General features: G+C 46.7%; 1 protein-coding gene across 2 annotated transcripts; it reads left to right on the forward strand.

Annotated features, from left to right (window-relative positions):
- The first annotated feature begins 1,150 nt into the window (after window positions 1–1,150).
- Window positions 1,151–22,843, forward strand: rgmd (RGM domain family, member D). 2 transcript variants are annotated; one of them, XM_078423605.1, is made up of 3 exons: window positions 1,151–1,294; window positions 2,464–3,008; window positions 21,946–22,843. In XM_078423605.1, exons 1-3 carry the CDS (start codon window positions 1,207–1,209, stop codon window positions 22,603–22,605), a joined length of 1,293 nt encoding a protein of 430 aa, XP_078279731.1. In that variant the 5' UTR covers window positions 1,151–1,206; the 3' UTR covers window positions 22,606–22,843. The 2 variants fall into 2 exon arrangements, with proteins under 2 accessions (XP_078279731.1, XP_078279732.1); XM_078423606.1 differs by lacking the exon at window positions 1,151–1,294 and adding an exon at window positions 1,689–1,796.
- Window positions 22,844–26,754: the final 3,911 nt, after the last annotated feature.

Raw genomic sequence — 26,754 nt, forward strand, 5'->3', positions numbered from 1 at the left:
ACACCGGCATTTAGAAGGATGAGAGGAGATCTTATCGAAACGTATAAGATTATTAAGGGGTTGGACACGTTAGAGGCAGGAAACATGTTCCCAATGTTGGGGGAGTCCAGAACAAGGGGCCACAGTTTAAGAATAAGGGGTAGGCCATTTAGAACTGAGATGAGGAAAAACTTTTTCAGTCAGAGAGTTGTGAATCTGTGGAATTCTCTGCCTCAGAAGGCAGTGGAGGCAAATTCTCTGAATGCATTCAAGAGAGAGCTAGATAGAGCTCTTAAAGATAGCGGAATCAGGGGGTATGGGGAGAAGGCAGGAACGGGGTACTGATTGAGAATGATCAGCCATGATCACATTGAATGGCGGTGCTGGCTCGAAGGGCCGAATGGCCTCCTCCTGCACCTATTGTCTATTGTGGCAATGAATCCCACAGATTCACCACCCTCTGACTGAAGAATTTCCTGCTCATCACCTTTCTGAAGGCTTCTTATTCTGAGGCTTATGCTCTCTGTGGTCCTGGACTGCCCCACCGGACGGAATCATCCTCTCCATGTTCGCTTTGTCTAGTCCTTTGGCATGTGGAATGTGTGGCGATCTGGTAAAGCAATTAATTGCTGCTGTAGGAGCCATTATGCTCCTACATGTGCTAATTTAATAAAACCAATTAATGGAGAAAAGGAGTTTGGAAGATTCGTTTTGTGTTATCAGGGTGCGACGTGTGCGTAAGCTATAACTACATTTCATCCCCGAGAAGTAACGGCTATCGAAGTGGGGATTTCGAGATGGTATAGAAACTGCCATTACAGCTACCAAAACAACACAAGGGCTTTAGAAGTCTGAAGAAGGGTCTCGACCCGAAACGTCACCCATTCCTTCTCTCCCGAGATGCTGCCTGACCTGCTGAGTTACTCCAGCATTTTGTGAAGAAATCGATTTGTACAAGCATCTGCAGTTATTTTCTTATACAAGGGCTTTATTTTCCTGCTTTTAAATTTTTAAACAAAACAAAAATTCTACTGACTCTCCCCTTTAATGGTTGAGCGACTGGCTGCTGGTGATTCGCCAGCGTGGCTGTCTATCGTGCTGGGTTGTCCAGGGGCGCTTTGAGCGACAAGCCGAGGCTGAAACGCTTTGAGTTTTTCTTCCCACAGAAAGAGGGTCGTTCACTTCGCCGAACAGTCGACAGATTCAAGCCGCGCTGGATGGATTGGCATGGGGAAAAGAAGCCGTTACCCTTTGGCTAAAAAGCTTTGCTCATCAGTTTTTGCAATGCTCATTTTCTCAATGTGTCTGAATTCAGGTAAAAGAAAAACAAAATTCATTCTTAAAATGAACATTTTAGCTTATTTTAACTCGCAGAACTTTAGGGGGAGAAAACGCATTGCAGGGTATTCCGGAGTTTTAAAAACAAAAGTAGCATGCAAACACATCTTGGAGACTGCGGAAGCTTTTTTTGAAAAGTGTCTAGGAGTTTGCAAAAGTTTAAAAAATATATATATATAGTCGTTTAAGGACTTAAAAAAAAAAAACTTTGCAAAGCCCTTTAGGAGTTTACAAAAGTTTAAAAACAAAAAAAAAAGTAGTTTGGGGTTTGTAAAACTTTTAAAAAAGTAGTGAAGGAGTTTTGCAAAAGTTTTAAACGTAGTGTAGGAGCTTGGGAAAAAATAGTTTATGAAAGTAAGGGAGGGGGATTGAAGGAGTTTATGAAAGTAAGCGAGGGGTTTGAAAAGGTTTATGAAAGTAGGCGAGGGGTTTGAAAAAGTTTATGAAAGTAAGCCAGGGGGTTGAAGGAGTTTATGAAAGTAAGCGAAGGAGGTTGAAAAAGTTTATGAAAGTGATTTAGGAGTTTGGGAAAAGTTTTATTAAAGTAGTTTGAAAAAGTTTATTAAAGTTAGGAGTGTAGAAAGTGTTTTATTAAAGTGGTTTGAAAAAGTTTATTGAAGTTAGGAGTGTAGAAAGTGTTTTATTAAAGTGGTTTGAAAACGTTTATCGAAGTTAGGAGTGTGTAGAAAGTGTTTTATTAAAGTTAGGAGTGTAGAAAGTGTTTTATTAAAGTAGTTTGAAAAGTTTATTAAAGTTAGGAGTGTAGATTAAAGTGGTTTGAAAAAGTTTATTTGAAGTTAGGTGTGTGTAGAAAGTGTTTTATTAAAGTAGTTTGAAAAGTTTATTGAAGTTAGGAGTGCAGAAAGTGTTTTATTAAAGTAGTTTGAAAAGTTTATTGAAGTTAGGAGTGCAGAAAGTGTTTTATTAAAGTAGTTTGAAAAGTTTATTAAAGTTAGGAGTGTAGATTAAAGTAGTTTGATAAAGTTTATTAAAGTTAGGAGTGTAGATTAAAGTAGTTTATTAAAGTTAGGAGTGTAGAAACTGCCTGGAAATGTAGTTTGAGTTAGGAATGGTTTGTTTTTTGTTGTTTTTAAAGTTGCAAGACTGTTTTTTGCTGACTTATTCTCTGGTGCTTGCCTTCGCCAGTACGTTGCCAGCAGTGTCGGATTCAGAGATGTAACGCCGAGTTCGTGGCTGCGACTTCTCCGGGGATTGGGTTGCCGGAGGAGGAGGGGGGTGACTTCTGCATCGCCCTGCGATCATACTCTCAATGCACCAAGAAGACGGCCAAGTACTGCCGGGGTGACCTGGTCTACCACTCGGCCGTGCTGGGCATCAACGACCTGATGGCTCAGCACAACTGTTCCAAGACGGGACCCACTGCCCCGGTCAAGCCGTCTACGGGCACGGAGAGGAGCCGCCTGCCAGAGTTGTGCAGCTACCAGGCTGGGGGCACCTGGCCGAGGAAGGGTGGTGATGGGGGGCAACAGCAACAGCAACAGCAACAGCAGCAGCCCCCCAAGTTTGCACACTGCGGCTTGTTCGGCGACCCGCACCTCAGGACGTTCCGCGACGAGTTCCAAACGTGCAAAGTGGAAGGTGCTTGGCCCCTGATCGACAGTGACTACCTGTCTGTGCAGGTGACCAATGTCCCAGTGGTGCGGGACTCCAGCGCCACAGCCACCAGCAAGGTCAGTGGAACAGTGCTTGCTACACACACCTACACACACACACACACACCCACACACACACCTACACACACACACACACACACCTACACCTACACACGCACACACACACACACACACACACACACACACACCTACACCTACACACGCACACACCTACACGCACAGACACACCGACACACACACACACCTACACACAAACAGATAGACACCTACACACTCACACACACACACCCCTACACACTCACCTACACACACACACGCACAGACACACCGACACACACACCTACACACACACCTACACACCTACACCTACACGCACACACACACACACACACACACACACCTACACACGCACACACCTACACGCACAGACACACCGACACACACACACACACACCTACACACAAACAGATAGACACCTACACACTCACACACACACACACCCCTACACACTCACCTACACACACACACACGCACAGACACACCGACACACACACCTACACACAAACAGGTACAGACACCTACACACACCCCTACACACTCACACACACACCTACACACACACACACACACACACCCACACACACACCTACACACACACACACACACCTACACACACACACACTGTGCGTCCCCACACAAACCCCCCCTTTCCCTTCCCTCTGCTTTTGTTGCCCAAGGAACTGAGTTGCGAGTGGGTGCCCTCTGCCGACTTAGTTTGGAATTTAGGAGATTTTTTAAAACAACACACTGATTTTGTTTTGAAAAAAACCCCAAAACAACTTCATTGCTTAAAGACCCTGAGGTTTTACCAAATGTGGGGACTTCAGTTTCGTGCGTTCATACGTTCTATGTGCAGAATTGGGCCACTCGGCCCATCAAGTATACTCTGCCATTCAATCATGGATGATCTGTCTTTCCCTTTCAACCCCATTCTCCTGCCTTCCTCCCCCCATAACCCCTGACACTTGCTAATCAATTTAACGATTCTTTAAATCAAATATAGGGATTTCAGAAAAGAAAAGACACGAAGTGGTGGAGTAACTCAGCCAGCCAGGCAGCATCCCTGGAGAAACAAGGATTGGTGAAGTTTCGGGTTGGAGATCCGTCTTCAGATTTGGATAGGGGTTTCAAATGTCGGGATATCGGTCCGAAGAAGGGTCCCGCCCGGGGAAGTCACCCCTATCTGTGTTCTCCAGAGATGCTGCCTGACCTGCTGAGTTACTCCCAGCGCTTTGTGTCTTTTTTATTTTGTAAACCAGCCTCTTCAGTTCCCAGGGATTTGTAATGCGGGAATGAACTGAACTGCACTGCAAGCAGTCGATAACGACCTCCAAAAAGAGATTTATGGTTGAAAAGAAGAGGAAAGAGTTTGGGACCGATCCGAGCAGTGGAATTAATTGGGCAACTCTTTCAAAAGGGCTGTTGTAAAGAGAAAAAGGTGTGAATGGCCTGCCCCCTGCTCTTAGCGTTGGGGTTTTTTTTTAGTCGATGTAAGCAGCTGGAATGTATTGTCAAGAAAACGTAGTTTTTTGTTTAAAACCATTGTTTACCCCTGCCAGGGACCCCATTAATCACTAACCTCTAATTACTTTTTTAGTCGAGCAACCTCGTACTCTTCCCCCCAACCCCCCCCAAAAAAATCCTTCTTAGCTACAGTTGGAGTTTGTCTAAAATACTCCTTTTGCACAGTGGCTGATTGTGTTTTTTTTATATATAAAGTTTGAATACGAGACAGATTTGACCCAGATCAGTTACAGCTGTACTTTAATGAATAAAGTAGTGTTTGGCTTATTTGAGATGCTGCTTTCAGTGCTTCATCCAGACTTTAAAAAAAAAACAATCATCTATTGACAAGCATTTCATAAAGGGATTGAAGGTGAAGCCACTTGTAATGTAGAAACAAGGAACTGCAGGTGCTGGTTAATGCACAAAGGGACACAGGATGTGCTGGAGTAACTCAGTGGGTCAGGCAGCATCTCTGGAGAACATAGATGGGTGACGTTTTGGGTTGAGACACTTCTGGGTCTAATTTATTATTCGTGTTTTGTTAATTATCTGAATTATTAATTATTCCTGAACATGATGGGTGAAGTTTTCACTAACTCTGTATACGTGTCTATAACTAAACTGAAATGGCTGTGCATTTCAACAATTGATTGCTCCATAACTTTTGTGGGAAAATAACTGCAGATGCTGGTTCAAATCGAAGGTATCACAAAATGCTGGAGTAACTCAGCGGGTCAGGCAGCATTTCAGGAGAGCAGGAATGGGTGACGTTTCGGGTTGAGACCCTTCAGATGTTATAATTTTTTATTGTTCTTGTGAGCAGGCTAAAATTGTTGCTCGTTGTTTTCTTTATCCCTGATGCTCCCCTTAAGCTACAAGGTGGTTGCCAAACAGCAAGTAAAGTGTAACCTCATGGTAATTCCCTGGCCTTGCCTGATCAGCAGGTCAGTTGCACCCCGGCCACTCCCTCTTCTCCCCTCTCCCATCGGGCAAAAGGTACCAAAGTGTGAAAACGCTCCAGATTCAGATTCAGATTCAGGGACAGTTTCTTCTCAGCTGTTATCAGGCATCTGAACCATCCTACCACAACTAGAGAGCAGTCCTGAGCTACCATCTACCCCTTTGAGGAGACCCTCGGACTGGCTTTATCTTGCGCTAAGCGTTATTCACATTACTCCCTTTCATGTATATGGTACAATGCGAATGTGATCATGTGTTGCCTTTCCACAGACTGGGTCAGCACGCAGCAAAAGCTTCCGGCTGTACCTCTGTACACCTGACAATAAGCTAAACGCATGTAAAAAGGGGATCTGCAAAGTGTTTTATAAAGAACACAGCATCCTTGTGCTAAGCTGCAGTTGCTTTGCTGCTGAATGCCTAGCCAGCACAGGCACACTTTGTTCTGCACGCTTTGTGACTTTTAAATGACACAGGGGTGGCTTGCAGCCTACAATGCTCGGTGGCCATGGCAACCAGGCATAGAAAATACAACTGCTACTTATTCTCTCACACAAGTGGCTGGGAGCGCTGAGGATTCAATGAATTAGATTTTCTTTTGAGGTTAGAAAAGCTCGAATTTTATTTGCTTCCTCCTCCCTGCCCACCCTTCGATTTAAAAACAAAACACAGCTTCACGCTGAAAATTCAGTAGAATCGAGAAACTGCAGACGCTGGTTTACACAAAATGGTAATGCATTAAAGCGTAAATCATGCCTTGTATGGAATAATGCATCCGCCATAAATGTTTCAAGATAATATGAAGATTTTAATTTCTGATTTAATATGCCAAGTGTATCCTACACTTTGTAGGATTGACGCTTTATACAAAAATACCCTACACACCCAAGATAGACACAAAGTGCTGGACTAACTCAGTGGGTCAGTCAGCATCTCTGGACCACATGCATAGGTGACGTTTCGGGTCAGAATTCAACATCTCCATCCTTATTTATTTATTTTTGAAAATGGTTCTTTTAAATATGCTGACCAGAGATTTCCCGTGCACATTCAACATCTATGTACTTGGAGCATCGAGTTGTGCAGTTTTCAATATGTTAGCAATACCCAGCTCCCTTTCCATCTGTGTAGCACACAGTTTTGAGAGGACACAAAGTGCTGGAGTAAGTCAGCAGGTCAGGCAGCATCTCTGGAGGACATGGGTAGGCGATGTTTTGGGTTGAGACCCTTCTTCAGTCCCTCCTTGTTTGAGAGGCCCCTGTTTACTTTTAGCTCCCCTGCAGATGTCTAGGATGTGGTTGGATTTAAGTTTAGTTTATTGTCACGTGTACTGAGGTACAGTGAAAAGCTTTTGTATTTTGGCTGGTATCCTCCCCCCCCCCCCCCCCCCCCCCCCCTCCATCACGGAGGTTCAGTTGAACTTGGAGGCCTTCCTTCAACAGCCCCTTTTGGCCATCTTCTGGTTGTGGAAGAATATTGGGTTTGGGATGACGAGGGTATCTCTTTTCATCGTGCTTATACTCATCCACCCAGTATCGATCAAGAGAGTGCACTGGAATAAACCTCCATCATAATCCTTTCTCCAATATTTTATGGCCACCGTGTGTTCTGGAAGGTGCTGAGAGAGAGTTATTTTAGGATATTATTTGCTTTGGGCTTTATCATGTGGGGCAGGGAAAGAACTATGATTAAAAACAATTACTTCAGCACAAATGTAACTATTCATAAACGTTTTAACGGCAGTTCTATTACTTAATATAACATTAACACTCAGATAAAATCTTTGTTTATATAAAGGCTTTTGTTTGCTTAAGAGGAGTTTAAAAATACCTTGTATAAAGAATTAACAATTTACAATTCACTTTAAAAGTAGCCCCACGCTGTAACAGTAGGACGTGTTCCTCTGGTCAGATTGTTGAACTTTAGAGGAGGATTCATAATTTTAATGGTGATTACGGTGGTTATGGTTTGTGCTATGCTTTCACTCTTTAGCTCATAAAACAGCAACAGTCATAACTGATTGGAATAGTGGAGTTTTGCATTGTAATCCGATCTGACCCACTCTACCTGGAAAGCCTTAAAGCACTTTTCACACCAATTCTTCCGGCTGTCTGAGTGTTCGGTTAGCGCAGTGCTATTAACCCTTGAGTGCTGAAAGTATTTTTGCTCTCCTAAAGCTTCAATGAGCACTCCCTTGTATCTTGCGAACTGCATTATAAAAAAAAAAAATCTTCAAACTTTCAATGTTCGCTTTCACATTGAACAGAAGATTTATTGCCTTTATCCCATCAGTCTTTTTTTGACACCCCAAAACCGTTTTTAGTACAGTAGTGTCGAGAGTGTTTAATTGTCGAAAGGACACAAAGTGCTGGAGTAACTCAGCAAGTCAGGCAGCATTTCCGGAGAACATGGATAGGTAACGTTTTGGGCCAAGATCATTCTTTAAATTGTGTTTAATAGTCGTATGCACTGGGACTGGAACAAAGAAATTCTTGCTTCCTGCAGCTTTACAGGCACATTAATGCAACAGCACAACAAATAATTTATGATACCATTGTTTGTATCATATTTATTGGTTATACTAGGGTAACCAAAACGTAATGGTATAAGCTGAAGTATGAAGCACAATTTTGCACAAAGGCCGATGTAGTTTGGTGCTGAGGTAGGGTTGTGGTTAGCGATGCGTGGGATGTTTCAGAGTTGATGGGAAGAAGCTCAAGGGGCTCAGATAGAACAATGAAATTCTTACTGTGTAGGAAGGAACTGCAGATGCTGGTTGAAACCAAAGTTAGACAGAAAAAACTGGAGTAACTCAGCGGGACAGGCAGCATCTCTGGCGGGAAGGAATGGGTGACGTTTCAGGTCGAGGCCCTTCTTTAGACTGATGATTCTTGCAGCAGCACAACAGAATATGTAAACATAGTGCACTGTAAACAATATCATAAACGAGAGAGAAAACAAAAGTTCAGTGTGTGTATATATACACACACATACTCGCAAATCCATATATGAGTGTTTCCATAAATAAGGGTACCGACCTGTGACATGGGTGGGCAAATTTGAAAGTTATTAAATCGTAATGAAATACCACAGGATTAAAAATGGGCCTACCCATAATCCTTTTGAGCTAACTAGTGAATCGACCAAAATTTAACACTTTCAAAATTATTTATAAGACATATGGGACACTAACTGATTTCGAAGCGCCCTTACAAAATGTCGGCACCTGACCCACCACGGGAAAACAAACGTTATCGTGCTATAAATAGCGTTGACAATGGGAGCTACTACAGAACGAGACATTCCTAAAATAGGTGAGCAAACTAGATTTTTATTTGATGATTTTTAAATTCTATTCATTACTAAGTATTTCAAAGGAAAGCTTAAACGCAAAATATAAACATTAAAAAAAGAAACTATAATTATAAAAACAGTTCACACGTGACACATTTCACACGTGACCAAATGGGCACTGCTAATCGTGTTCTGCTGCAAAAACTTGGGACATCAGAAAACCATCTAACCGGGTGATAAATGATAAAAAAAAATCATAAGCATAATCAGAATCTGGCTTATGTAGAGTTATTTAATTGCAAGATTAATGTCATCTTTCTGGTATAAATTAGCCCTAAGGATTTGATGAAATCCTGTTTGCAAAATGCCATTTTTTTAAAAAAAAGGCAAGAAAACAGGAACATATCTGATATTTTTCTTTGTAAAAACGGATCTATTTATTTTTGCTTCATCTCATTATTTTGGCTATGCACCCATGATCTAAAAATACAGGATATGAACCAATGGGAATATTACATTAAAAAAACAGGAAAATAACTTGGATGTTTGGAGACCTTCAGTTTCACTACTGAATGCTGTATTTATGGAAATATATATATATATATATAAAACTTTTTAAGAACATCTAAGTAACGCCATAAAAACTATACAAGTCCAATTTTTTTTGTCTGCCTTTTCGGAAAAATACTCAGGAAATTGACTTATTCACCAGTTTTAACTGTTGTCCTTGGGCATTTCAAATGGGGTTTTAACAAACAGACCATTTTGGGAGTGTTTTCACTATTTTCTGGGCAAATAAAGTACCCTACTTGTACACAGCAAAGTCCCACAATCACCAATTAGGTGCAAAACGTGTTAAATAGATCTAGGTGGTAGTTGAAGGAGGATTTTGGCTGGGATAGTGGGAGATTCTCTCCATTATACCCAATGTTCTCACCTGGTCGGGCCAATGTCTTACTCAATGTTGTTTGTCAAAATACCAAGTGCTGGAGCAACTCGGCAAATCAGGCCGCATGTGTTGAGGGAATGGATGGAAGCCACTTCGTGTCAGGACCCTGAACCTAGCATGTCAGGCAGAATCTATGGAAGGAATGGATAGACGGCATTTTGTGTTGGGATGCTCCTTCGGACTGAAGGGTCCAGTTCCGAAATGGTGACTTTACATTCCCTCCACCGATGCTGCCTGACCTGCTGAGTTCCTCCAGCGCTTTGTTTTGCTCAAGATTCCAGCATCTGCAGTTCCTTGTACTCTATATTAAGAATAAGGGGTAGGCCATTTAGGACTCGAGAATAAGGGGTGGGCCTTTTCGGATTGAAATGAGGAAAAACGTTTTCACCAAGAGAGTTGTGAATCTGTGGTATTCTCTGCCACAGAAGGCAGTGGAGGCCAATTCACTGAATGTTTTCAAGAGAGAGTTAGATATAGCTCTTGGGGCTAATGGAATCAAAGAATATGGGGAGAAAACAGGAACAGGGTACTGATTTTGGATGATCAACCATGATCATATTGAATGGCGATGCTGGCTCGAAGAGCCGAATGGCCTACTCCTGCATCTATTTTCTATGTTTACTGTAGTTATCTACTCAGTCTGGGGGGGGGGGGGGGGGTGGTTAGTAGAGATGGACAACATGACACCATCACATATGACACCCAGGTTCTCCTAAATTAAAAAAAATGTTCTGAAGGAAAAGAGAGAACCTTGGAAATAACTTGGCTATCCATGCGTCAAGAGATGGGGTAAAGGCCGGAACGAGGTTCTGATTTTGGATGACCAGCCATGATCATATTGAATGGTGTTGCTGGCTCGAAGGGCCAAATGGCCTACTCCTGCACCTGTTTTCTATGCTCATTGTCCACTATATCAACAATTTTGGTATCATCCAATTTTGGAAAAATAACCCTTGATGAACACCCTTTGATTCCTTCTTTCAAGCCAATTTTAAATCCAGTAGCAAATAATTCCACAGATTCACCTCCCTCTGATGAAAGAAATTCCTCCTCATCTTCTTCCTATAGGAACGTCCTTTAATTCTGTGGCTATGCCCTCTGGTCCTAGATTCTCCCACTAGTGGAAACATCCTCTCCACACCCACTCTATCCAGGCCTTTCACTATTCGGTACGTTTCAGTGAGGTTCCCAGCTCATCCTTCTAAACTCCAGCGAGTACTGGCCCAGTGCCACCAAACGTTCATCAGAGGTTAACCTACTCATTCCTGGGATTATTCTTTAAACCTCCTCTGGACCCTCTCCAGGCCCTGACGCATCCTTCCTCAGATCTGCCAAATGGTGTTGAGTGGGTGACGGACGCATTACTGAATCGGGCTGGGTATTACCACAGGCAATGGTGGTGTGTTCCCCATCTGCCTGTGGTCAGATGTGTGTGTGTGTGGGGAGGGGGGGGGATATCGGGAAGGCCAGCCAAATGTGGTCTCGCTCCAAGCTCGTCGACTCTTTAGCACCGAGGTATCTGAGCACTAAATTAATTTAAATTCTTATCCCTGCTTACTGAGCTGCAGAAGGAACACGCATGATTCGGGGAGTCTCTGAAAGCCGGGAGGGTGTGGAGCTGAGGGAGTGCTGCTCTGTCTGAAATGCATCTTTCAGAAGAAGTAATGAACCAAGGCCACCTAGTCTCGATCAGACGGATGTAGCGGGCATCGCATTGGATCGGAGCAGTGCAATTATCCTTGATTAAGTCAGCGGGTCAGGCAGCATCTGTGGAGGACTATGTTCCCTTTAATCTTGGTGATATAGGCTGCACGGTGGCGCAGCGGTAGAGTTGCGGCCTTACAGCGCCAGGGACCCGGGTTCAATCCTGACCACGGTTGCTGTCTGTATGGAGTATGTACGTTCTCCTTGTGACCGCGTGGGATTCCCCCGGTTTCCTCCCACACTCCAAGGATGTACAGGTTTGTTGGTTAATTGGCTTTGATAAATTTGTAAATTGTCCCTAGTGTGTAGGATTGTGTTAGTGCACAGGGTGAGCACGGACTTGGTGGGCCGAAGGGCCTGTTTCAGCGCTGTATCTAAAGTCTAATCTATTTTTTGATGGATAAGGAAAGCTGTGCACAATATTCCGAGTGCAGCTTACCAAGGGGCCTGTGCAATTCAATTGAGACATTTTTATTCCTCTTGTGCTCTTGTGCTAAAAGTCAATGTGCCACTTGCCTTCCGAATTGCCTGTTTTCACCCACATATCGAATTTCAGTGACCTGTGTACAAGTACACCTTGTAGAAACAAGTAACTGCAGAAGCTAGTTTACAAAAAAAGACACTGGTGGAGTGACTCAGCGGGAAGGGAACATCTCTGGAGAACATGGACAGGTGACGTCTCCGGTAGGGACCCTTCCTCAGACTGGAGAAGGGGCTCGAAGCGTCACCTATCCATGTTCTCCAGCGATGTTGCCTAACACGCTGAGATACTCCAGCACTTTGTGTCTTTCTCTGTAAACCAGCGTCTGCAGTTCCTTATCGCCAAGGAATTATCACTCCCTGATGGGTTTTCTCTCTCCTTCAATATCTCGGCACCACAGGCTTGAGTCTTCACCATGGTATGTGGCCAGAATCACTTCCCCATGCGTTGAGTTCCAGGGTTAGGGTAGGAGAAAGGTTTAGGGGTGGGTAGGGATATGGTGAACAAGTGTTTTCAATTACAGGAAAGTGATCAGACATTGGAATTTCCGAATTCACTAAGATCACGTGGATATTGCCTCCACTGATGCTGCTCAGTCCACTGGGTCCCTCCGGCGTTTTAGTTTGGTCCATGGATTGGTTGTCACAGTAGGACGAGCTGCCCTGCTCTTTGAAATTGTGCTGTGGTATCTCTTATCTGAGAAAGCCGATGAATGAACAGCTTCTCCAAGAACCTCGACCTCCAGGAACAAAGGACAAGTCCGGCCCCGGCAACGGCCTCCTCCAATCCAGGTAGAATTAAGAGAGCACACTTGAAATCTCCCCTGGATGTCCCCTCCTGGCAATATGGCGCCGAGGCCGGGTGAGGCAGCCGATCTCAATCTCGTCTGGACTCCCTCTCTGATCGGCGGGTCGAATTTGCTGTCTGCGGCCGGGGCTCTGGAACTCCGGCCTGGACAGACCCAGCAGATCCGTTCCCACAGCCAACTACCTCGGCCGATCGGCGGGTCGAATTTGCCTGCTGAAGCCCGGGCCAGGTAGCCATCGCCGACAGATCCGTACCCATAGCCGACTTCCGAGGCCGTTGTCTCGGCCTCCGCAAGGCCACAACGTCCGGCCCAGCAAAACCGGATAATAAAACAAAACCAAAAAACGATGGAGGGACTCGGTGAGCCGGGCAGCATCAGTGGAAGTAAGGCCCTGGAACCGAGGATTCCTGTAAAAGCGTTGGAGAATGTGTGGGGAAGAATGAAGGACTTGCAGCATATTATGTACGCTGCCATGCAGTGGAGTCCAGTACAGTATCCACATTGATGCAATGCCAAGCGGGCACACCAATGCCTCTACTTCCCTGGGAGACTGGGGAGATTGACTACAGATCCACCATAGAAGGCACACTGTCAGGTTGCATCAGAGCCTGGTGTGGGGCCAGCTCTGCCAAAGACTGCAAGAGGTTGCATGGAGTTGTGGATGTAGTCCAGTCCGCCACACAGGCCAGACTCCCCACCAATGACTCCATTTACACTTCACCCTGCCTCAGGAAAGCAGCCCACATAAGCAAAGACTTGCCCCTCCCCCAGTCATTATTCCTCCTCCTCCTCCCTGCACCCATCAGTTTAGTTTCTTGTCACGTGAAAAGGTTTCGTTTCTTGTCACGGTGGCGCAGCGGTAGAGTTGCTGCCTTGTGAATGCAGCGCCGGAGAACCGGGTTCGATCCCAACTAAGGGTGCTGTCTGTACGGAGTCTGCACGTTCTCCCCGTGACCTGCGTGGGTTTTCTCCGAGATCTTCGGTTTCCTCCCACACTCCAAAGACGTACAGGCCTGTAGGGTAATTGGCTTGGTAAATGTAAAAATTGACCCTAGTGGGTGTAGGATAGTGTTAATGTGCGGGGATCGCTGGTCGGCGCGGACCCGGTGGGTCGAAAGGGCCTGTTTACGCGCTGTATCTCTGAACTAAAAGCATCTGTTGCGTGCTAACCAGTCGGCAAAAGATATAGGAGCTTGAAAGCGTGCATGCCACCTGACTCAGGAGCAGCTTCGTCCCCTCTGTTATCAGGCTTCTGAACGGTCCCTCCGTAAGCTAAGATACTGTCCGATTCATCTCTACCCCATTGCGGACGTCAGACTTTGTTTAAAAGAACGGGTGCGTTACAACGCTGAGCAGTCTATTCTGCACTCTGCACAATTCTGTGCAATATTCCTGCACTTTGCTCTGCCTATTGTGCTTGCATTTGGCTGGATTTGTATTTATCTACAGCGGTATCTGATCTGGTTGGGTAGCATTGCATAATAAAGCTCGTCTCTGTACCTCGATACATGTGACAACAATAAACCTAAATCTGAAGTATCCCGTGATCTTCCCTCCACCTCCCCTCAACCTGCAAGTGCAAAACATTTCTCCAAGTCTTAACCCACACTTCAGCGATCCCAGTTACAACAAAGGGAATGAACACCGTTCTGAACCGACATTGGTCTCAACTAACTCTTCCAGAGGTTAACCTCGCAATTACTTCTCGCATGTTTGGGCCAAAAGTGTTTATTGATCTGTTTTTAGATATTTACAGCCGTGGGCGTGTGTGTAATCACACTCGTTGCTTGTTGTAACTGTGGACAGTGTGGGGAATATTAATTGGATGCTCCTGGCAACGCTGGAATTTAGCACTCTTCCCAAATGGCCCCTGAACTGAGGACGCACTTATGGATCAAGTACATTGATGGAGCGAGAGTTGTATGTAAGTCACACTGAGTGAAAATAGCAGCTTTCCCTTCGCAGAGTCAAACAGCACAGAAACATCTATTCACCCTTATCTATGAGGGTGGGACCGTGGTGCAGCTGATAGAGTTGCTGCCTCACAGTGACAGATAACCGGGTTCAATCCTGACCTCGGGTGCTGTCTGTGTGGAGTTTGCACGTTCTGCCTGTGACCGAGAGGGGTTTCCACCGACTGCCCCGGTTTCCTCCCACATCCCAAAGAGGTGCGGGATTGTAGGTTAAGCGGCCCCTCTGCAAATTGCCCCTGTTGTGCAGGGACTGGATGAGAAAGTGGGAACACATAGAACTAGTGTGAACGGGTGATTGAGGGTCAGCGTGGGCTACATGGCCTATTTTCCTTCCTCGTCCCAAACCAAATGATGGTAATAATCACCTTTCCGAGCAATTCGCCTTGTATGTGTTGGCATTTGAAGTGCCTACTGTTATAGGTGTGTGGACAGAGAGTGGCTGCCTCCACCGCCTACTCTGACAGATTCCAACCACTGCTAATCCCCTCTCAACCTCTTGGTCCTGTCCCTAACCATTTGCTCTTGAGATTCAGACAGCTCTGCTGTGGGAGAAAGCTTTCTATCAGAACCTCGTGCATTACTTGGGCAAACTATTTTTTTTAAAAAGAGTTGTTCATGCATTTATTTCCTTGCCCGAATTTAAATCTCCAGGTATCTTCAGATTTGAACCTTTGCCTCTCAATACATAGTCCAGAGTTCTGGCTGCTGTTTCAGTAACCTGCTGTAACCACCAGGCTGCCATAAGGTCAAAAGTGATAGGAGCAGAATTAGGCCATTCGGCCCATCTAGTCTACTCCACCATTCAATCATGGCTGATCTATCTCCCTCCTAACCCCATTCTCCTGTCTTCTCCCCATAACCCATGACACCTGTACTAATCAAGAATCTATCTCTGCCTTAAATTATTGGTTGACTTGGCCTTCACAGCCTTCTGTGGCAAAGAATTCCACAGATTCACCACCCTCTGACTAAAGAAATTCCTCCTCACCTCCTTCTTAAAGGTATGTCCTTTCATTCTGAGGCTATGACCTTTAGTCCTAAACTCTCCCACTAGTGGGAACATCCTCTCCACATTCGCTCTATCCAAGCCTTCCAAGACTTAAATGTGACACTTAGAAAAATCATGTAAAGAGTTCATAAGATCGTAAGTTATAAGATCACAAGTGATATACTCGTGTGTCTCCATCCTCTGTAGACACTGTGCTGCCTTGCCCATTTAAAAACTGCAGACTGTTACCTGCAGAGTTAACCTGCTCACAAATTTCTCCAACTTCAAGTAACCCTTGCATTCCCTCTCTCTCCCCGCCCCGGTCCTACTGCTAATTTCACCGGTAGACACAAAATGCTGGAGTAACTCAGCGGGTCAGGCAGCATCTCGGGAGAGACCCGAAACGTCACCCATTCCTTCTCTCCCGAGGTGCTTGCTGACCTGCTGAGTTACTCCAGCATTTTGTGTCAACCTTCGATTTTAACCAGCGTCTGCAGTTTTTTTTCCTGCTAATTTCACCGTTTGCATTCCCTCGTTATCACCTCGTCCCCAGCCAACAATGGACCGTTGTGGGCTCCACCCTTCCCGAGTCAGCGATGCGGGCTCTGCGTTCGGGGCACTGATTTTGGATGATCAGCCATGATCGTACTGAATGGTGGTGCCGGCACGGAGAGTCGAATGGCCTGCTCCTGCAACTATTTTCTATGTTTCTATGCTTTGTTCTGTACCTTCCCATCCACCCCCAGTGTGTCCCTCCCCGGTTCAGTCGGATAAAGGGTCACCACCCAAAACGCCACCTATTCTTTTTCTCCAGAGATGCTGCCTGACCCGTTGAGTTACTCCAGCATTTTGTGTTTATCTCGGATTTTCTTCGTTCATCTCAAAGAAACTTGCGTCGGTAGCATTGTATCGGCCGCTCTTTGACTTAAGCAAGGTGTTGCTACTGTATTCTGTACAGCAGTTGAACGCACAGCATTAGCTTCTGAAAAGCACCCATAATCTTCTAACGCGTCAATATTCTGTTGCTTAGCCGTGCTGTAACTAAATGATTAACCTCTAGACTTCCAGCGTTTATTTCTTTGTTCCACGTACCTCGACTATTTCATTTCCAAGTGTCAATACGCTGGGTGGTGTAAACGAATGGATTTGCTGTTTAAATGACTTCCATCCAAAAGCTGAGTCAAGGTTTTGCACTTCCCCCTGCACTTCCCCAGCGTCGCTGTGGAGGAACTGCAGAGGCTGGAGGAAGTTTGAGTAAAGCGCAAAGTGCTGCAGTATCCCCAGAACTTTGTTTCACTCAAGTGAATGAGGCGGCTTTGTGTTCCCGGGGCGGCACGGTGGCGCAGCAGCAGAGTTGCTGCCTCACAGCGCCGGAGAACTGGGCTCCATCCTGATTACGGGTGCTTTAGATTTAGATTTGGAGATACAGCGCGGAAATAGGCCCTTCCGCCCACCGAGTCCGCGCCGACCAGCGATCCCCGCACATTAACGCTATCCTACACACACTAGGGACAATTTTTACATTTACCCAGTCAATTAACCTACAAACCTTTGGAGTGTGGGAGGAAACCGACGATCTCGGAGAAAACCCACGCAGGTCACGGGGAGAACGTACAAACTCCGTACAGACGGCGCCCGTAGTCAGGATCGAACCTGAGTCTCCGGCGCTGCATTCGCTGTAAGGCAGCAACTCTACCGCTGCGCCACCGTGCCGCCCTCAATTTGGTGCTGTCTGCACGGAGGTGGTACATTCTCCCCGTGACCGTGTGGGTTTTCTCTATGAGTGCTCCAGTTTCCTCCCGCGCTCCAGAGAGGTACAGGTTTGTAGGTTAATTGGCTTTGGTAAACTTTGGCTGCAGGATAGTGTTCGTGCATGGGCGGAACACTGGTCAGGGTGGGCCGAAGGGCCTGTTTCCCTGCTGTACCTCTCAATTCTAAAGCCAAAGCTGTCATTGTTGATATTGCCAATAATGAAAAAAGAAGGCATAATGGTACGATGGTTCTTTTATAGGTCACATGTACCAAAGGTACAGTGAAATACATTTTTCACTGTATACACATACAAATATATAAATGAGTGTTCCCAAGACAGAGGTTGGCGATAGTTCGTGGATTGCTAGAGTTTTCCTCCAGGTTAGCTCCGTCATTGCCACAGAAGGCTGTGGAGGCCAAGTCAACAGATATTTTTAAGGCCGAGATAGATAGATTCTTGATTAGTGCGTGTGCCAGGGGTTATGGGGAGAAGGCAGGAGAATGGGGTTCGGAGGGGAGGGATAGATCAGCCATGATTGAATGGCGGAGTAGCCTTGATGGGCCTAATTCTGCTCCTATCCCTTACGACCTGTTGTCCTTATGATCAGTGCTCCAATCTATGAATGTGTTCCCCAACAGAGCCTCTCCCTTTTCAAATCCCATTTGGAAAAGAGTTGAGGAATTCTCTTTGAGGAGCTAGCAGATATTTAACCTTCAACCAACCTTTCCAAAACCTGTTATCATGAGATTATCACCTTCTATTTTAGAGCTCGTTGGGTGTGCTATTTCCCAGCATCAAAGCAAAGCCGCATTCTAGAAATACTTGGCCGGTTGTCGGCAACTTTGACACTTCTGCATTGTTTGAAACGGCACTTGATAAGTCTTGTGGATGTGTGATCCTTGGGATTGGTGATGCCAGCTTGCACTGGAATTACTCTGTGCCATCACAATGGTAGGGTAGGGATAAGGTATTGGTCTTCTTCTTCTTCTTGCATATGGCGTGCACAGCCAAGAGTTGTAGGTCAAGGGTAGACATCCAGGCCAGGGCAGCATCAGTTGCTGGGTGCAAGGCCACCAGGGAAAAGCCTCAGTGAGCGGTCATTCACGGTGTGTGGGATGGTCTGGTCATTGAAATAGTTGACCTAGAATCTAAACGTTCCCTTTGCCTAGCGGGCTACTAGTTCTCAACAGCCTCGCCCACGCACCTGCCCCTCGGTAAGATGCCAAGTGGTGGCATCGCCCAAATGGAAGTAACCCATTGAAATTCAAGAGCCAAAAGTGTGTTTATTGTCATGTGTTCCGAAACGGGACAATGAAATACTTACTATAGAAATATTTCTCTTATAGTGATGGGCCTGGATAGAGTGGATGTGGAGAGGATGTTTCCACTAGTGGGAGAGTCTAGGACCAGAGGTCATGGCCTCAGAATATAAGGACGTATCTTTAGTAAGGGGATGAGGAGGAATTTCTTTAGTCAGAGGGTGGTGAATCTGGGGAATTCATTGGTGGCCAAGTCAATGGATATTTTTAAGGTGGAGATTGAAAGATTCTTGATTAGTGCGGGTGTCAGGGGTTATGGGGAGAAGGCAGGAGAAGGGGGGTTGAGAGGGAAAGATAGATCAGCCATGATTGAATGGCGAAGTAGACTTGATGGGCCAAATGGCCTAATTCTGTTCTTGTAACTTATGAATTCATGAACTTGCAGCAACAAAACAGATATGTAAACATAGTACTCGGTTGAAACTATAATAAACGACAAAAAGTTTTTCAAAATCTCTGAATCTGGAGGTTTGGAAGAACATAGAACAGTACAGTATAGAAACACAGGCCTTTTGGTTCACGATGTCTGTGCCATGTATGATGTCAATTTAAACTAATCTCTGCCACTAATATGTAGGGAGTGGATGAGAATGTGGGATAACAGAACTAGTGTGACTGTGTGATTGATGGTCGGTGTGGACTCGGACGGAAGGGCCTGTTTCCATGCTGTATCAAACTAAAGTTTCCCTCCATCATCTCTCTCCACACAACCTGACGCATCAAAGGAACCCAATGATCCAGGCACCGTGAAGCCTTCAATTGATGGCGTACTGGTGTGACTGAGAATTGACTCCTTTGGGATGAAGTCTAGGCCCGCTCGAACAGACGCGCACACGCACACACTCGCTCCTACCACACGAGGGCGTGGTAACAGACGCGCACACGCAAATTCCCAACGGTATATGTGCTCGGAAAATAAGGTCGTTTTATCTTGCAGTAAATCGAAGCTTGGGGCTGCCAATCACTGCCGGCAACCGTGAACTTGTGTTGGTTTGAAATGAATGGGAGATGTTGTTGAATTAACACACAGGCTGCTGCTACTGCTGCCGAAAGAGTGGGGTTTTAAACGTATGAAGTTTGATCTCTTCACTCCTATTCTGACCTTTAAGTGAGGCACAATGGCACAGCTGGTAGAGCTGCTGCCTCATGGTGCCAGAGACCCAGGTTCCACCCTGACCTCTGGCGCTGTCTGTGGAGTTTACCCATGGTCCCTGTGACTGCGTGGAGTAGGGGCTGGAACCTTACTTGTAGACGGGTGGCATAGTAACGCATCAGGTAGAACTGCTGCCTCACGGCACCAAAGACCCGGGTTCAGCCCTGATCTCGAGTGCTGTCTGTGTGGAGTTTGCATGTTCTCCCCGTGACGGTGTGGGATTCCACTCTGGTTTTCCCCACATCCCAAAGACGTGCGGGTTTGTAGTTTAATTGGCCCGAGTAAAAAATAAAATAAATAAATACCCCTGGTATGTAGGCTGTAGATGTGGAAGTGGGCTAACACAGAACCAGCGTAAAGGAGCCATGGATGGTCTGTGTGGACTCAGTGGGCTGACGTGGTCCTTACCTATGCTGCATCTCTAGACTAGACTCCAAATTCAGTAACATGAATGAAGGCTGGGGCTCAAGGAATCGCAGGTGCTGGTTTATGGGGGGGGGGGAAATTACAAAGTGCTGGAGTAACTCGGAGGTCAGGCAGCAGCTCTGGAGAACATTCTCAGAGGTACTTGTGCTCAAAATTAAGGTTGTTTTATCTTGCAGTAAATAGACGCTGGGAACAGCCAAACGCTGTTTGCACTGGAGAACTTAAGTTGGTTTAAAACTAATGAAAGAATGGGAGCCATTGTTGAATTAACACCTGGGCTGCCTAAAGAGTAGGCGAAATGTGTAGGAAGGAACTGCAGATGCTGGTTTACACCGAAGATAGACACAAAATGCTGGAGTAACACAGCGGGACAGGCAGCATCTCTAGATAGATGGAATGGCTAACGTTTCGGTCTGAAGAAGGGTCTCGACCCAAAACATAACCCATGTCTTCAATGTTGTGTGAGTGTTTGGGACAAGCTTCCAGAGGAGGTAGTTGAGGCTGGAACCATCCCAACATTTAAACAGTTCGAGAGGCACCTGGATAGGGCAGGTTTAGAGGGATATGGACCAAATGCTGGCAGATGGGACTAGTGTAGCTGGGACATGTTGGCCGGTGTGGACAAGTTGAGCCGAAGGGCCTGTTTCCACGCAGTATCATTCTATGTCTCTAACTCTATGACTCTATCCAGAGATGCTGCCTGTCCCGCTGTGTTACTCCAGCATTTCGTGTCTCTCTAAAGAGAGTAGATGTTTTTAAAATGAAGTTGGGTCTAGACTTTCCTGAGAATTTCAGACTGAAGAAGGGTCCCGACTTTTGAAATGTTGCCTGTGCACGAGAGCAAGCTATTTGGTTCACTGATGGTCAAATGGAGTCAACTATTTCATCACCTTCCCGTAGCATGGAAGCGTTGTGTGAATGGTTTGATTGGCACGGTGGCGCAGCGGTAGAGTTGCTGCCTTGCAGCGCCAGAGACTCGGGTTTGATCCAGGCTACGGGTGCTTCCTTGTGCGGGTTTTTCTCTCTGGGTTTTCTTCGAGATCTTCGGTTTCCACCCACACTCCAAAGACGTAGGGGGTTTGTTGGCTTGGTATAAATGTAAATTGTCCCTGGTGAATGTAGGGTAGTGTTGACGTGCGGGGATCGAAACGTATAAGATTATTAAGGGGTTGGACACGTTAGAGGCAGGAAACATGTTCCCAATGTTGGGGGAGTCCAGAACAAGGGGCCACAGTTTAAGAATAAGGGGTAGGCCATTTAGAACTGAGGTGAGGAAAAACCTTTTCAGTCAGAGTTGTGAATCTGTGGAATTCTCTGCCTCAGAAGGCAGTGGAGGCCAATTCTCTGAATGCATTCAAGAGAGATAGAGCACTTAAGGATAGCGGAGTCAGAGGGTATGGGGAGAAGGCAGGAATGGGGTACTGATTGAGAATGATCAGCCATGATCACATTGAATGGCGGTGCTGGCTCGAAGGGCCAAATGGCCTCCTCCTGCGTCTATTGTCTATTATCGCTGGTTGGTGGGCCGAAGGGCCTGTTTCCGCGCTGTATCTCAAAACGAAGCTGACTGGGCGAGTTGGCATTGGGAGTCGCTAACCAAGCTTGCCTTGTGCTCTCCCGCAGATCACCATCATATTCAAGAGCTTCCACGGCTGCACAGAGCAGAAGGTGTACCAGGCCACCACGGAGGGCCTGCCTTCGGCCTTTGTGGACGGCACCAGGAGCGGCAGCGAGAGGGAGGGCGGGGGCAGCCTGCGCATCCTGGAGAAGGTGGGCAGCGGGCAGGTGGAGATCCAGGCCCGCTACATCGGCACCACCATCATCGTCCGGCAGGTGGGCAAGTACCTGACCTTCGCCATCCGGGTGCCCGAGGAGACGCTGAACTACGGGGACGAGAGCGTTTGCCTGCAGCTCTGCCTCCACGGCTGCCCCCGGAGCGAGCTGATCAAGGAGCACACCCTCTCCCGCCGGCTGGGCGGCTCCAAGCTGCCGGGCCCGCAGCAGGTCTACACGGTGGAGAGCGCCACCTCCAAGTGCCGGCAGATCCTGCAGGTGGAGGACGTCTACTTCCATTCCTGCGTCTTCGACCTCCTGACCACGGGAGACCCTGCCTTCTCCATGGCTGCCCACGGGGCCTTGGAGGACCTGAAGGCCCTCCACCTCAACGTCCTCAAACAGCACACGTCCCCCAGGACAGCGGCTGGCAGTAACGGCACGCCACCCCGACCACCGCCCCACCCCATCTACCTGGCATGTCTCCTCCTGATCACGGCCTTCATGTAGTGAATGTGTATACCCTCAGATTGCAAATTGTCTATATAATAATATATTGAGCAGTGTACATATGTGAAAATGGAAGTGTAAAGTGCCTGTATATATAGTTGTATGAATTGTATGTCGAGAGGCTTCCCGTTAGTTTTCTTTCGTGTGCTCTTTTGTGATTTTAAGAACCTTTTTCTTTTTTTTTTTTTTGGTCTGGTCCCGAGGGGCGTCTAAACTCTGCCTATTAAACATCTCCAGCTACAAACCTAAAGGACTGACGGGTGTTTCATTTCTATGACGGAGCAAGGAGCTGCAGGTGCTGGTTTACCATGAAAGGGCACAAAGTGCTGGAGTAACTCGGTGGGTCGTGCAGCATTTCTAGGGAACGTGGATGGGCGTCGGGTCCTTCCAACATGACGGGTGACATTTTGGGTCATGTTGAAGGAGGGTTCAGACCTGACGATTCACCTCTCCATGTTCTCCAGAGATTCTGCCTGCCCTGCTGAGTTACTCCTTTAAACATTTATATGACTTTGATATATTGCTTCATTTGCCTGAAAGCTTTCCTTCCCTCTTCCCGCCCCCAATCCCGAAGCATCCGAAAATCTTCCAGAGACGCAAGAAGTTTTGGTTTATTACTGTTGCGTGTCCCAAGGTTCAGTGAAAGGCTTTGTTTTGTGTGCGCTGTCGAATCAAATCGGGTAATACTCTCCAGAAGTGCAGTCAGTGTAAACTCAAATACAATCGGTAGAGCAAATGGGAAGGTGCAGAATGTAGTTCTCAGCATTGTAGCTTAACCGTTTCAGAGACCTGCAAGTCCAATGTTTACAGGGAGATGGAGGAGAATCGAACAATAGCCAAGCTGGATAGAGTGGATGTGGAGAGGATGTTTCCACATGTGGGAGAGTCTAAGAGTAGAGGTCATAGTCTCAGAATTAAAGGACGTTCCTTTAAGAAGAAGTTGAGGAGGAATTTCTTTAATCGGAAGGTGGTGAATCTGTGGAATTCATTGCCACTGAAGGCTGTGGAGGCCATTGTCAATGGATATTTTTAATGGCAGAGATAGATAGATTCTTGCTTAGTACGGGTGTCAGGGGTTAGGGGGGAATAAGCAGGAGAATGGGGTTTTGAGGGAGAGATAGATCAGCTGTGATTTAATGGCGGAGTGGACTTGATGGGCCGAATGGCCCAATTCTGCTCCTATCGCTTATGATCTTATGGAAGGACTGTTCAGAAGCCTGATAGCAGAGGGGGAGAAGCTGTTCCTGAGTCTCGTGGTGTGTGCTTTCAAGCTTCTGTCTGACAGGAGCAGGGAGGAAAAGGAATGGCCAGGGTGGGAAAGGTCTTTGATTATGTTGGCTGCTTTTCTGAGGCAGTGTGAAGTGTAGATGGAGTCAATAAAAGCAGATGCGGGAAATGTGAGATTAAAACATCCAGCAGGTAAGGCAGCATCTGTGGGAAGAGAAAAAAAGAGTTAATGTTTATTAAACAAAACACAAAAGTGCTGGAGGAACTCAGCGGGCCAGGCAGCACCTGGGGAGGGGATGGACAGGCAACCTTTTATAGACAATAGGTGCAGGAGGAGGCCATTCGGCCCTTTGAGCCAGCACCGCCATTCAATGTGATCATGGCTGATCATTCTCAATCAGTACCCCGTTCCTGCCTTCTCCCCATACCCCCTGACTCCGCTACCCTTAAGAGCTCTATCTAGCTCTCTCTTGAATGCATTCAGAGAATTGGCCTCCACTGCCTTCTGAGGCAGAGAATTCCACAGATTCACAACTCTCTGACTGGAAAAGTTTTCCCTCATCTCGGTTCTAAATGGCCTACCCCTGATTCTTAAACTGTGGCCCCTTGTTCTGGACTCCCCCAACTTTTGGGTCGGGTCCCTTCAGACTGGTATTTTATCACCTTGCTCTGTTGTCAGAGGATGTCAGGGGTTTTGGAGAGAAGGCGGGAGATGGGGTTAGGAGGGAGAGATAGATCAGCTATGATTGAATTGTCGAGGAGACTTGATGGCCCGAATGGCCTAATTCTGCTCCTATCACTTATGATCTCATGATTTGTTATGGAGTCATGCAGCACAGAGACAGGCCATTCGGCCCACCATGCCCATACTGACCGTCGAGTATCCACCCTTGTTATTGCCATGTGTACAGAGAAGCAGTGACGGGCTTCTTCGGCATACTATCCAGGCGAATCATGCTACACGCCAGTGTGCAACAGATCTTGAGCATCAGCACGCAGCGAGTCGCCATGTCCTGGTGCCATCATCAAACTGCAAGTCTGATCTTGGCCCAAGGAGATACCCAATGTCTTACTTTCTCACTTTAATGACCTCCTAGTTGCTAAACACTAATTCTTCCCATTCCCACACTGACCTTTCTGTCCCAGGTCTCCTCCATTGTCAGAGTGAGGCTAAACGCAAATTGGAGGAACAGCATCTCATATTTCGCTTGGGGCAGCTTACAGCCCAGTGGTATGAATATTGATTTCTCTAACATTAAGTAATCCCAGCATTCCCTCACTCTCTCTACCCCTCCTCCACCCAAGAGGCACCAGCTGCTCATTTTCACCCAACAAACAACTAACTGTAGATAGACACAGAAAGTTGGAGTAATTCAGCGGGACCCACAGGCAGCATCTCTGGAGAGAAGGGATTTGGGTCGAGACCCTTTTTCAAACAACCGACCATGGCCTGTTTCCTTTATCGTTGTTACTTCTCTGCATCTTTCATTCATTATTCTCTCTCTACATCATCGTCTAGATCTTGTTTCCCTATTCCTTGACTGGTCTGAAGAAGAGTCTCGACCCGAAACATCACCATTCCTTCTCTCCAGAGATGCTGCCTGCCCTGCTGAGTTACTCCATCGTTCTGTGTCTATCTTCGGCATTGGGTCGATGGGGTGGGGGTGGGTGGGTCGGTCTGGCCCAGCGTGATGCCGTCAGCTCCTTCCACTGCCTCCAGCTCGCCGCGCTGCTTCAGGGCCTCCTGTGGCCACCTCCACCGACGCCACCACCCGTGGCCTCCACTTGCCTCCAGCAGTCGCTGAGTTGCACTTACCGTACCTGTGTGCGTGTGACAATGAAGATCCATTGACCATTGATCCAAAACCCTCCCAAATGCCACTATCATCTGCTTCCACCACCACCCCCGCCATCACGTCCCAGTCACCCATCACCCCCTGTGTAAAGAAAACTTACCCAGCACACCCCCTTCAAAACTTTGCCCCTCTCACCTGCAAGCTACGCCATCTCGTCTTTGACACGTCCATCCTTGGAATAGGGTTCTAACTGTCTCACCTATCGATGCCTCTCATAATTTTGTATGCTTCCATCAGGGTCTCCCCTCAGCCTCTGAGGCTCCAGAGAAAACAATACAAGTTTGTCCAGCCTCTTCTTATAGCTAAACTTCCCGAATCTTAATTCCAACAAACTACTTCTCAGTCTCCTGTTCTCAAGGAAAATAGCTTTATGGGACTTTGGTTTGGCCGCATTTAGGGTATTGCATGCAGTTCCGGTCGACTCATTACAGGGAGGATGTGGAGAGGGTGTGGAGGAGGTTTACCAGAATGCTGCCTGGGTTAAAGGATATTAGCTACAGACTTTGAAACACATCGCAGCTCATTCATGGATGTTGCATCCCCAGAAGCACGAGGGCTTTCAAGCACGCCGGCAGATGAACAATTTAAGTTGCACTTCTTGTGGCTCAGTAGTAGAGTTGTAGCTGGTGGAGCTTTAGACTTAGCAGAGTTACGGGCACAGAAAGAGGCTCTTCGGCCCCACCGAGTCCGAGCCGACCAGCGATCACCCCTCACACTGGCACTACCCTGCACACTAGGGACAATTTACGATTTTATCGAAGGCAATTAAACCCGTACGCCTTTGGAGCGTGGGAGGAAACCGGAGAAAACCCACAGGGAGAACGTACAAACTTCACACAGATAGTGCCTGTGGTCAGTATCGAACACGGGTCTCTAGTGCTGTAAGGCAGTAGTTGTACCGCTGCGCCACCCTAAACTGCTACTGCCGCACAACACCAGAGTCCTGGGTTCGATCCTGACCTCGGGTGCTGTTTGTGTGTGGAGTCTACACGTTCTACATGTGACCGCATGTGTCTCATCTGGGCGGGTCATTAGCCCGTAAGACGTGGGAGCAGAACGAGGCCAT

The sequence above is a fragment of the Rhinoraja longicauda genome, chromosome 28, assembly GCF_053455715.1.
Source record: "Rhinoraja longicauda isolate Sanriku21f chromosome 28, sRhiLon1.1, whole genome shotgun sequence".
Lineage (NCBI taxonomy): Eukaryota > Metazoa > Chordata > Chondrichthyes > Rajiformes > Arhynchobatidae > Rhinoraja > Rhinoraja longicauda.